The sequence below is a fragment of the Salvelinus alpinus genome, chromosome 2, assembly GCF_045679555.1.
Source record: "Salvelinus alpinus chromosome 2, SLU_Salpinus.1, whole genome shotgun sequence".
Taxonomy (NCBI): domain Eukaryota; kingdom Metazoa; phylum Chordata; class Actinopteri; order Salmoniformes; family Salmonidae; genus Salvelinus; species Salvelinus alpinus.
The window spans coordinates 99,986,826-100,000,470 of NC_092087.1; the positions used below are offsets into that span (position 1 = coordinate 99,986,826).

General features: G+C 42.2%; 1 protein-coding gene across 1 annotated transcript; it reads left to right on the forward strand.

Moving 5' to 3' along the window:
- The first annotated feature begins 79 nt into the window (after positions 1–79).
- Positions 80–11,315, forward strand: LOC139545945 (zinc finger protein 665-like). The gene is made up of 3 exons (XM_071354219.1): positions 80–163; positions 2,790–3,357; positions 5,762–11,315. Exons 2-3 carry the CDS (start codon positions 2,848–2,850, stop codon positions 7,766–7,768), a joined length of 2,517 nt encoding a protein of 838 aa, XP_071210320.1. The 5' UTR covers positions 80–163; positions 2,790–2,847; the 3' UTR covers positions 7,769–11,315.
- The last annotated feature ends 2,330 nt before the right edge of the window (positions 11,316–13,645 follow it).

A 13,645-nucleotide genomic window follows, 5' to 3' on the forward strand; every position in this document is an offset into this window, starting at 1 on the left:
CCTTCCCATACCGGAAATGACGGCATCAAACTGCTGCCATCAAAACAGGCTGAGTTGAAAGCAAGACAATCTAAACCATCTTTGGTCAAAAGGTAAACATGAGAACACATTGGAGGGAAACGTCACACATACGATATGATTAAAGTTGATTAAAAGCATCAAGGTAGATCATAAATGCATATAATCGCTTTGTAGCTAGGTCCACATGGATCGCTAGCTAATCTAGCTAGTTAACGTTAGCTGTTGTAACGTATTTGTTCGAACGTTACCTATATCAGAACGGTTTATATAGACCTTTAAAGGCCAAATCATACGTTGTGTTTTTTAAACACGTGAATGAGCGTGCTCACGATGGAAATATAATGCAGAATGAGAAAAGACGGGCTGCGAGCGTCAGATTCTATTTTTCTCGCGTCTAAGCGGAGCAATGCTGGGAAAATTAACGGTTAAATTGCCAGAAAATACTTATTGTGCATATAGTGGTTCCAACGAAATGCATGGTATAGTGTAGCTTTGGGACACAACATTGGGGGTCTGTATTGGTTGGACTCCCTTAGTTGTGCATATAGTGGTTCTGGTGGCTGGCGACGGAAAATAACCCTACCACAATATAGCTGGCTACACAAAAGCATATGTATAGTCTCTAGGAACTCCAGTTACCAGACGTAAATTGAAATGTGACCCTCACTATCCAATACACGTCTGAATCCAAAACGTTGTCCGAACCGCACCATATTCCTGCTCTGTAGACAGTGGTAGGACGTGCGTGGTCTAATAACAACCCACTGTCTAACTCAACAGGAACATGGCGCTGTTCTGACAAAAATGGGACACAGACGTTATTTTGATAGCGAGGGTCACATTTCACTTTACTTTCGGTAAATAGTTCCTAGAGCTTATACATGCATATGCCTTTGTTGACAGAAAATATTTTTTTTGTGTGTGAAGCCGGCTATATTGTGGTACGTTATTTTCTGTCGCCAACCACCAGAATGACGCAACCAATACAGACTCCCGATGTTGTCCCAAAGCGATAGTTAATGGAATCAAACGGTTTATCCTCATCAGCTGTGATAAACGTTGACCTCAGGCAGCTGCATAGCCATAGCAGGAGATTTATCGGCCAACCTTTTCTTGGCGATACTTTCATCGTTCTCGATTAGGAGAGGCACCATTCTCTTAAATATTTGTGTCCAGTTGCAGCGGGAACGATTGAATTCATAAAATGCTCCCGTTATTAAATACATGTTTTGCTCCATAAATGTGTTCACCGCCATCTTTTCTATCTCTGATCTGCTCTCATTGATCGAGCCAGGTGAGTGTCATTCAAAGTGACGTTTGATTGGTGGATTAATTAACGAGCCAGGTGGGTGTCCACCAATCAAGCGTACTCTCACCCGACTCCGATCAATGAGAGATGAGGAATAGACAAGATGGCCACGTTTACATTGTTGGATTACTTCTTGGAGCAAAATATTAAATTTAATAACTAAGTGTTTTCAAAATTCAAACATTACCCCAGCAACTGGACACGTATGCTTATAAGACAACGGTGCCTCTCCCATGCTGACCAAACAGGACATGCGCATGTTGATTTTGTACCCCTACACCAGACACGATCAGGACACGCAGGTTGAAATATGAAAGCAAACTCTGAACCAATTATATTAATTTGGGGACAGGTCGAAAAGCATTTTAGACATTTATGGCATTTTAGTTAGCTAGCTTGCAGTTGCTAGCTAATTTGTCCTATTTAGTTAGCTTGCTGTTTCTAGCTAATTTGTCCTGGGATATAAACATTGGGTTGTTATTTTACCTGAAATGCACAAGGTCCTCAACTCTGACAATTAAGCCACAGATAAAACGGAATCACTTTCTCCTTCCTAAAGGCTTATTTTTCTTCTTTGGACTTTATATGGCGGTTGGTAACCAACTTTACAGCATTACTACAACCTACCGGAGTGTGGACCTAAGTTCATCTTTCAAACACCCACGTGTGTATATGCTCCTAAAAACCAATGAGGATGGGGAGGCAGGTAGGCTACTGGTTAGAGCGTTGGACTTGTAACTGAAAGGTTGCTGGATCGAATCCCCGAGCTGACGAGATCAAAAACTGTCGTTCTGCCCCTGAACAAGTCAGTTAACCCACTGCTCCCCGGCAGGCCGTCATTGTAAATAAGAATTTGTTCTTAACTGACTTGCCGAGTTAAATAAAGGTGAAAGAGGAGGCACGCGTCTGGTTTGGTCAGCATGTAAGAGAGCAGGAGGAAAGTATCGCCAAGAAAAGGATGATGTGAGAATCTCCTGCTATGAAGCTGTTTTCAACGGTTATCACAGCTAATGAGGATAAACCGGTTGATTCAACTGTTCCTAGGCCGTCATTGTAAATAAGAATTTGTTCTTAACTGACTTGCCTATGTAAAATAAAGGTTAAATAAGCTAAGTTTTGTCAGTCAAATAGGCTCCATATTTGAAAACAATGAAAGCCTGCCTGTGTTCGATCATAAGAAATGACTGGAAGTCTAAGGAGACTGCTAGCTGTTTCTGTAGACTTCGTCATTGCGCTACTGCAAGTTAGCATTGGCTAGTTAGCATTGGCTCGCGAAACTATACCTCTAACTGATTTCATACTGGACTCAGGACCATAAACATGGTATCCACAAGTCCGTTTAACTCTGGGGAAGTAAAGAAACTCATTGCCAAAATCCTGAACTATTCCTTTAAATATCAGCTAATAATGACATGACATTACAGATGAGTGTTTTGATGTATAAATCTTTTTTTTACAGGTACTCTAAAGTCCTGCCATTGACTGCATTGTCGTTGTTGCCACACGAGCAGGACAATATGAATCCGCTCAGTTCAGAGAAGGAAACATTGATGGATGAAATTGAACAGAGTTTATTCACTTTAACCGAGGACAATTTACGTTACCTGTGTGAACGTCATGGCAACGATGGATCGGAAATTAAAGGGATGAATCATCGCTTATTAAGACGTAAAGTCATGGAGGAAATGTGGGACAATACGGAGTCAGTGAAATCAGAGGAGCAGGGAATGTCTTGGTTACTCCAACTGAAAGACGACATCAGGAGGATACAGGAGGATGGTAGTGGTGCACCAATGAGTCCCAGTCAGTCCGATGATGATGATGTTGTAGACTGTGACGAAGAATGCGATGAGGACATCGATTGGTTGCCTAGCAATGGACTGAAGGCGGAGCACTTGAGTTCCAGCCAATCCGATGATGACGCTGCAGACTGCGATGAAGAATTGGACGTGGAGGACAAGTATTGGTTGGCTAGCGATGGGCTGGAGGCAGAGTCAGATCCGGAGAGGCACACTCCAGACCAGAGAGTAAGACACATGAGTATTTATTTTTCCAGTCATAAAAATGTGTGTTTCAGTCTTTCCTTGATAAATCTCATCCTTGATTCCTTGTCCTCAAATCAGTTTGTTGGTTGCGAAACACGCATTTTCAGATATTAATTGCAGGTGCAGCGAAATACTTGCGAAATACTGTTCCAACAGTAATAAGATATGAAAAATAATTAAGAAATTAAGAAATATCAGAACGTGCAATGTCAGAGGCAGGAATTTGATGTGTGTGTGTGTGTGTGTGTGTGTGTGTGTGTGTGTGTGTGTGTGTGTGTGTGTGTGTGTGTGTGTGTGTGTGTGTGTGTGTGTGTGTGTGTGTGTGTGTGTGTGTGTGTAAAAATGCATACATACAGTACCAGTCAAAAGCTTGGACACCTCCTCATTCAAGCGTTTTTCTTTATTTGTGCTATTTCTTCTACATTGTAGAATAATAGTGAAGACATCAAAACTATGAAATACCACATATGGAATCATGTAGTAACCAAAAATCAAATTATATTTTTGATTCTTCAAAGTAGCCACCTTTTGCCTTGATGACAGCTTTGCACACGCTTGGCATTCTCTCAACCAGCTTCATGAGGTAGTCACCTGGAATGGATTTGAATCCACGGGTGTGCCTTGTTAAAAGTTAATTTGTGGAATTTCTTTCCTTCTTAATGCGTTTGAGCCAATCAGTTGTGTTGTGACAAGGTAGGGGTGGTATACAGAAGATAGCACTATATGTCAGAAATAACACCTCCAACATGTCAGAAATAACACCCCCAATATGTCAGAAATAACACCTCCAACATGTCAGAAATAACACCCCCAATATGTCAGAAATAACACCTCCAATATGTCAGAAATAACACCCACAATATGTCAGAAATAACACCTCCAACATGTCAGAAATAACACCCCCAATATGTCAGAAATAACACCTCCAATATGTCAGAAATAACACCCACAATATGTCAGAAATAACACCTCCAATATGTCAGAAATAACACCCACAATATGTCAGAAATAACACCTCCAACATGTCAGAAATAACACCCCCAATATGTCAGAAATAACACCCACAATATGTCAGAAATAACACCCCCAATATGTCAGAAATAACACCCACAATATGTCAGAAATAACACCCCCAATATGTCAGAAATAACACCCCCAATATGTCAGAAATAACACCCCCAATATGTCAGAAATAACACCTCCAATATGTCAGAAATAACACCCCCAACATGTCAGAAATAACACCTCCAATATGTCAGAAATAACACCTCCAATATGTCAGAAATAACACCTCCAATATGTCAGAAATAACACCCCCAATATGTCAGAAATAACACCTCCAATATGTCAGAAATAACACCCACAATATGTCAGAAATAACACCTCCAATATGTCAGAAATAACACCCACAATATGTCAGAAATAACACCTCCAACATGTCAGAAATAACACCCCCAATATGTCAGAAATAACACCCACAATATGTCAGAAATAACACCCCCAATATGTCAGAAATAACACCCACAATATGTCAGAAATAACACCCCCAATATGTCAGAAATAACACCCCCAATATGTCAGAAATAACACCCCCAATATGTCAGAAATAACACCTCCAATATGTCAGAAATAACACCCCCAACATGTCAGAAATAACACCTCCAATATGTCAGAAATAACACCTCCAATATGTCAGAAATAACACCTCCAATATGTCAGAAATAACACCTCCAATATGTCAGAAAAAACACCTCCAAAAAATACTGCAAAGTTGGCTAGTAGCTAGAAACAAGGCAAGGGGTATAACACCTCCAACATGTCTGTCGGCGCCACAGTGTTATCCTCCTATAAATGTATTGGAGGAAAAGGTTTCTCCTCTTGGACTTTATCCTCCAATGTGTTTTAACAGTGTTATCCTCCTTCTATAAATGTATTGGAGGAAAAGGTTTCTCCTCTTGGACTTTATCCTCCAATGTGTTTTAACAGTGTTATCCTCCTCCTATAAATGTATTGGAGGAAAAGGTTCCTCCTCTTGGACTTTATCCTCCTATGTGTTTTAACAGTGTTATCCTCCTTCTATAAATGTATTGGAGGAAAAGGTTCAAGGTTTCTCCTCTTGGACTTTATCCTCCATTGTGTTTTAACAGTGTTATCCTCCTTCTATAAATGTATTGGAGGAAAAGGTTCCTCCTCTTGGACTTTATCCTCCAATGTGTTTTAACAGTGTTATCCTCCTTCTATAAATGTATTGGAGGAAAAGGTTCAAGGTTTCTCCTCTTGGACTTTATCCTCCAATGTGTTTTAAGGATGAGAGAGTCACGGGAAAGACATGTAGGAGAGTGTTTCCCACCCTGATTTGTTCCGTCTCTATTTTTATGATTTCCAGAACAAGCTTCCCACGTCACCCTCCGCCCTCCCGAAGTCCCCAGGTCGTGCCTCTCCCAGTAGCGTATTACTGCTGGGTCTGAAGAGGGTGTCCGTGCGGCTGGTCGACTGCAGGAAAATACTGGGGCAGAGTGGCCATATAATACACAAGACCGCACAGACAGGAGAGAATCCTCACAGCTCGTCTGCTGAACAACACAATGAAACCCTCTCAGGAGACAGGCCTAGCTCTCATATCTGTGATCATTGTGGGAAGAATTTTATCACAGCAAGAAGTCTACAACTACACCTACAGTACCTGAAGAGATACAGAGAGAACTTGACTGGAGAGAAACCACACGTGTGCTCTACATGCGGAAAGGGATTCAGTGAGACTGGAAGTCTTAAGAGACACCTGAGAACTCATACTGGGGAGAAACCGTATGTCTGCCATCATTGCGGGAAGGCTTGGAGTGATTCTGGAAACTTAAGGAGACACATGAGAAAAACTCACCCGGGAGAGAAGGTCATTGTGAAGAGCGTCCTTACAGGAGAGAAACCTTACCATTGCTCCTCTGACGACTGTGGGATGAGCTTCGGTACCTCACGCAAACGCAGAGTACACCAGAGAAAACACACAAGAGAGAAGCTTCGCAGCACGCCTGATGCTAAGCAACGTAAGGAACCCCTCTCAGGAGATGGCTCCCATATCTGTGATCATTGTGGGAAGAGTTTTATCACAGCACGAAGTCTAAAACGACACTTACAGTACCTGAAGAGATACAGAGAGAACTTGACTGGAGAGAAACCACACGTGTGCTCTACATGCGGAAAGGGATTCAGTGAGACTGGAAGTCTTAAGAGACACCTGAGAACTCATACTGGGGAGAAACCGTATGTCTGCCATCATTGTGGGAAGAACTACAATGATTCTGGAAACTTGCAGAGACACATCAGGACTCACACAGGTGAGAAACCTTACCACTGCTCGGAATGTGGTAGGAATTTTCGTGAAAAAATAAGCCTCGTACATCACCGGGAAGTTGTTCACACAGAACACCCTCACCGGTGTGCTCACTGTATGAAGAGCTTCGTAAGTGCATCGAAACTGGAATCACACACGCAAACCCGGCATCCGCCAAATGATCCTCTGAAAAAGCCACACGTGTGCTCTGAATGTGGAAGGGGATTCAGTGAGGCCGGCAGTCTTAAAAGACACCTGAGAATCCATACTGGGGAGAAACCGTACGTCTGTCCTCGCTGCGGTAAGGATTTTACTCAATCTGGACTCTTACAGAGACACATGAGAACTCACACGGGTGAGACACCTTACCACTGCTCGGTGTGCGGGATGAAGTTTTGTCATACAATCTCGCTAAAGCAGCACCACCTGAAGAACCACAAGGGGGAGACACTGGGTCCAGTCCGTATGCACCAAGGCCCTCTTCCATGCCCCCACTGTGGGGAGAAGTTCTCTACCAAGGCTCTTCTAAAGGATCACCTGCAGAAGACCCACAAAAGCAGAGTCCACTGCCCACAGTGCGACAAGACTTTCTCCACTAAAGGTAGTTTACTAGTCCACCAGAGGAAACATACTGGAGAGAGGCCTTACCTTTGCCCTCAGTGTGGGAAGAGTTTCTCCCTGACAGGGAGTTTAAAACTTCATCTCCGGATTCATGCTGGTGAGAAGCCTTACCGCTGTACTTACTGTGACAAGAGCTTCACAAGTAAGAGCCACTGCACTCTTCACCTGCGAATCCACACTGGAGAGAAGCCGTACCAATGCTCTGACTGCGGGAGGAGGTTTCGTGATGGGAATGTCCTGAAAAACCACCGGCGGACCCACACAGGAGAGAAACCGTTCCAGTGCCGCGTGTGCGATAAAGCCTTTGCCCAGTGGAGCAGTCTGAAGAAACATCAGGAGACACACAGGCAAACTCCGCCTGTTTCTGTCCCAAGACTCCCTAATCCCTACCCACCACACAATCAGCATGTCCCTTATCCCTACCCACATCAGACTCCATGGTAACCTGGTTTATCACCTGTCCAATCCCTTATAGAGGGATTCCTTACGATACCTAGACAGAATAATACCATGATTTGCGGGAAATTCACAAAATAAAATCCATAGAATAGAATAAAACATTAACACCTTCCTAATATGGAGTTGCACACCATGTTGCCCTCAGAACATCCTCAGTTCGTTGGGGCATGGACTCTACAAGGTGTCAAAAGCATTCCACAGGGATGCAGGCCCATGTTGACTCTAATGGCCCATATTGACTCCAATATGGGCCATGTTGACTCCAATGCTTCCCAGTTGTGTCCAGTTGGCTGGATGTCCTTTGGGTGGTGGACCATTCTTGATACACACAGGAAGCTGTTGAGCATGACAAACCCAGAAGCGTTGCAGTTCTTGACAATAGGTGTAACCTGGCACCTATTACCTACCATACCCCGTTCAAAGGCACTTCAATATTTTGTCTTGCCCACCAGCTGAATGGCATACATGTCTCTATTGTCTCAAGGCTTAAAAATCCTTCTTCAACCTGTCTCCTCACCTTCATCTACACTGATTTATAGTGGATTTAACAAGTGACATCAACAATGGATCATAGCTTTCACCTGGTCAGTCTGTTATGGATATATTGTCTGTCACTGTGTATATTACATTTTTGTGTATACATTTTGTGTACATTTTTTTCCCAATCACAGCCAGATGTGATGCAGCCTGGATTCGAACCAGGTACTGCAGTGACACCTCTTGCACTGAGATGCAGTGTCTTAGACCACTGAGCCACTCGGGAGCCCCCTGTTTCATAAAATGGGCTTAACTTTAAAACTAGGAGAGCTTCCACTCTGGAACTTTGATATGCTTATAGAGTATATTATGTACAACTATATAAATATATATATACACTACGTTTCAAAAGTTTGGGGTCACTTAGAAATGTCCTTGTTTAAAAAAAAAGAAAAGCACATTGTTTGTCCATTTAAAATAACATCAAATTGATCAGAAATACAGTGTAGACATTGTTGATGTTGTAAATGACTATTGTAGCTGGAAACGGCTGATTTTGAATGGAATATCTACGTAGGTGTACAGAGGCCCATTCTCAGCAACCATCACTCATGTGTTCCAATGGCACATTGTGTTAGCTAATTCAAGTTTATCATTTTAAAAGGCTAATTGATCATTAGAAAACCCTTTTGCAATTATGTTAGCACAGCTGAAAATGGTTGTTCTGATTAAAGAAGCAATAAAACTGGCCTTCTTTAGACTAGTTGAGTATCTGGAGCATCGGCATTTGTGGGTTTGATTACAGGCTCAAAATGGCCAGAAACAAAGAACTTTCTTCTTAAACTCATTCTTGTCTATTCTTGTTCTGAGAAATGAAGGCTATTCCATGCGAGAAATTACCAAGAATCTGAAGATCTCGTACAACTCCCTTCACAGAACAGCGCAAACTGGCTCTAACCAGAACAGCGCAAACTGGCTCTAACCAGAATAGAAAGAGGAGTGGGAGGCCCCGGTGCACAACTGAGCAAGAGGACAAGTACATTAGAGTGTCTAGTTTGAGAAACAGACGCCTTACAAGTCCTCAACTGGCAGCTTCATTAAAAAGTACCCGCAAAACACCAGTCTCAATGTCAACATTGCTGGCCTTCTAGGCAGAGTTCCTCTGTCCAGTGTCTGTGATCTTTTGCCCATCTTAATCTTTTCTTTTTATTGGTCTGAGATATGGCTTTTTCTTTGCAACTCTGCCTTGAAGGGCAACCAAAAACAAGGACATTTCTAAGTGACCCCAAACTTTTGAACGGTGGTGTGTGTGTGTATATATATAAAAATAGCCAAATCAATTTTTTTTAAATATGTTTTACTTTGTAGCACTTACAGATGAAACATGGAGTTTTAAATTAGGCCTGGGTAAGGCCAAAATCTAATAACTTTGATCAGTTATTTCTCAATTATGCTTTTAGAGATGAATCTCAAATATATGTAAACAATCCTTCCTCCAAATGACCATTCTATGGTTTACATTTTGTTACACTCCCCAAAACCCATCCCACTGGGCACACACCGGTTCAATAAACGTTGTTCCCACGTCATTTCAATGAAAATTACATTGAACCAACGTGGAATAGAATTAGAATGGATGTCTGCGCCCAGTCTTTCTGTTGTTGTTGTTGTCTGGGTTTCGTGAGGAATCACTCTGGTTACCAACTGAAGCAAATAGATTGGGAGGAAACATTTCCTGAAGTACTGGAACACTGCCTTTGACTCGGCCTGTCCAAAATGGCACACTCTGCACGATAGAGGGCACTTATTTTGACCAGTATGCCCTACAATTTGTGCGAGACTTTTTTTTTTTTTTTATCCCATTTTCTCCCCAATTTTCGTGGTATCCAATCGCTAGTAATTACTATCTTGTCTCATTGCTACAACTCCCGTACAGGCTCGGGAGAGACGAAGGTCGAAAGCCATGCGTCCTCCGAAGCACAACCCAACCAAGCCGCACCAAGCCGCACAGCGCTTAACACAACCCGGAAGCCAGCCGCACCAATGTGTCGGAGGAAACACCGTGTACCTGGCCCCCTTGGTTAGCGCGCACTGCGCCCGGCCCGCCACAGGAGTCGCTGGAGCGCGATGAGACAAGGATATCCCTACCGGCCAAACCCTCCCTAACCCGGACGACGCTATGCCAATTGTGCGTCGCCCCACGGACCTCCCGGTCGCGGCCGGCTACGACAGAGCCTGGGTGCGAACCCAGAGACTCTGGTGGCGCAGCTAGCACTGCAGTGCCCTAGACCACTGCGCCACCCGGGAGGCCCCGTGCGAGACTTTTAACCAGGGCCCATAGGGCTCTGACCAGGGCTCTGGTCAACAGTAGTGCCCTCTATATGGACAAAGGTGCCATTTGGCACTCAGGACATCTCAAACGCCTACCTACTATGTCCCCCTGGCCCCTCCCCCTTCTATGTTGGCCAGATGTAGCGAGGAATTTGGAACCAGATGAGGTAATGAAAGACAAAACAGATGGGAGACTGAATAGAACTTTACAACTGACTTCCTCAAAGTATTGGGTCTGGTGTGTCCTGATTTCTGGGGTTTTGAAATATTTTACCGCAAACTTACCTCCTTGACCAGAGATTGAATCAAGACATCCCACTCCCAAATGTTTCCGTTTCAATGGAGGTCAATGAACTAAGTAGTCCGGACTCGCATTTGGTGTCTATTGGAGAGCCACCCACTTAAGTAGACAATGGTAAACGGCTTGAGTCGTTCATCTAACATTTATCCACCATCTTTGCCTTGACCAGTTCATTCTAAATGACAAATAACGGGTAAAATTGTTGTGATGTTTGTTTGTTATTTAAAACATTCTGCTTTATTCAGATACGTGGTTGTCTCCAACTACAGAGCTGTGTTGTGAACTGCAGAGGGGCCACGATTCATGGAGACCACTAAATAAATGCTAGTTCATTTTTTAAGGGGGTTAATAACATTTATAAACAACACCATCGATTTATAATTTTAATAAATGTTGTGAGAAAAAAAACAACGTAACTCCAAACCCAGACTGAAGCTGTTTTCTGTTTAACTGTTAAGTTGTTTTATGATTATCTAGACAACTCCCTAGCAACCATTAGTCCTGTCAACTGTAAATCTAAGATGTAGACTACATTGCAACACCCTATCTACAGTTTAGTATATATTTAAGCAGTAAGGCACGAGGGGGTGTGGTATATTGCTAATATACCACGGCTAAGGGCTGTACTTAGGCACGACGCAAAGCGGAGTGCCTGGATACAGCCCTTAGCCGTGGTATATTGGCCATATACCACAAACCCTTGAGGTATCTTATTGTAAACTGGTAATCAAGGTAATTAGGGCAGTAATAATAAATGTTTTGTCATACCCATTGTTTACGGTCTGATATACCACGGCTGTCAGCCCGAACCACCCAGTTTATAAATATTGATATCACACTGGCTGTAATTATGACACGATATATTCATGAGTCATTATTTTAAGGCATGAGTAAGAGAGACCTGCGTTAGCGCAGGGTAGCCCTAACCATGCTGTGGAGACCAGGGGCACCTGTTGATGCGGAGCTCACATAACTTCTTATGGCTGCAGGGGCAGTATTGAGTAGCTTGGATGAAAGGTGCCCAGAGTAAACAGCCTGCTCCTCAGTCCCTGTTACTAATATATGCATCTTATGTATTAGTATTGGATAGAAAACACTCTGAAGTTTCTAAAACTGTTTGAATGATGTCTGTGAGTATAACAGAACTCATATGGCAGGCAAAAACCTGAGAAGAGGCAGGTTTCAATTGACCCGGGTGCATTCACCAAAAGCAATAGCACAAAGAAAATAATTGCAACGTGTTAATGGAAATGGCAGATATAGGATACATTTTCTACAGATCGACAACATTTTATACGTTCAACAGGGTTGGATTTTTAAAATTTTTATAACTTTATTGCGACAAATGGAAAAGCTGTTTTTTAAATTATTTTTTTTATAAATGATTGCAGAATACTTTTGAACGTGATGTCATCGCGTAACTAACTATAAGCTCCACTCCACATTTTAATTCTAAATACCGACTGCTTGCAAAATCTATTTGTTCGCCTATGAAAAATATAAAAACAATTGCAGGCCAACGATTTTCCTAACTTTAAAGAATGTGTGAATTGCTTCGACTTGATTTTCGATTTTCAGTGATTAACATTCGTTTTTGGTTTGACAATTTAACTATTGTTGCTGTTATTATTATATATATATATATTTTTTTTATTCAATAGAGATTCATATTCCTACATTTTTTAGGGGGGAATTAAATCACATAGACTAATTCATTTGGGGCTAATCCACCACCTGAGGAAGTGGTTAGCTAAATTGCTAACTCTAAATATAGCCTAATATCACTGATAGTTAGCCATGTAATTGATATCTAACAGAAGGCTACATTTAGTGTATAGGCCTATACACCCACCTTGAATGGCTGACGTGAGTGTCCTTTGTTAGTTATTAAATACAATTCAGACCAGAAAGCCCTTTTCTATTCAGCAGTAACAACACTGGTTGATCCTTTTCTCTCCAGCAGTAACAACACTGGTTGATCCTTTTCTCTCCAGCAGTAACAACACTGGTTGATCCTTTTCTATTCAGCAGTAACAACACTGGTTGATCCTTTTCTATTCAACAGTAACAACACTGGTTGATCCTTTTCTATTCAACAGTAACAACACTGGTTGATCCTTTTCTATTCAACAGTAACAACACTGGTTGATCCTTTTCTATTCAACAGTAACATCACTGGTTGATCCTTTTCTCTCCAGCAGTAACAACACTGGTTGATCCTTTTCTCTCCAACAGTAACAACACTGGTTGATCCTTTTCTATTCAGCAGTAACACCACTGGTTGATCCTTTTCTATTCATCAGTAACACCACTGGTTGATCCTTTTCTCTCCAGCAGTAACAACACTGGTTGATCCTTTTCTCTCCAGCAGTAACAACACTGGTTGATCCTTTTCTCTCCAGCAGTAACAACACTGGTTGATCCTTTTCTATTCAGCAGTAACAACACTGGTTGATCCTTCTCTATTCAACAGTAACAACACTGGTTGATCCTTCTCTATTCAACAGTAACACCACTGGTTGATCCTTTTCTCTCCAGCAGTAACAACACTGGTTGATCCTTTTCTATTCAGCAGTAACAACACTGGTTGATCCTTTTCTCTCCAGCAGTAACACCACTGGTTGCTTTCAATACAGAGTGTTTCCCGCCATTTTGAAATATTGTGCAATCAGAAAGCATTTTCACCAAAGAGAGAGAGAGACTGCGCTGCTTCAAAGATCTCTACTGAACCATCTGTGTGTGATAGAACCCGG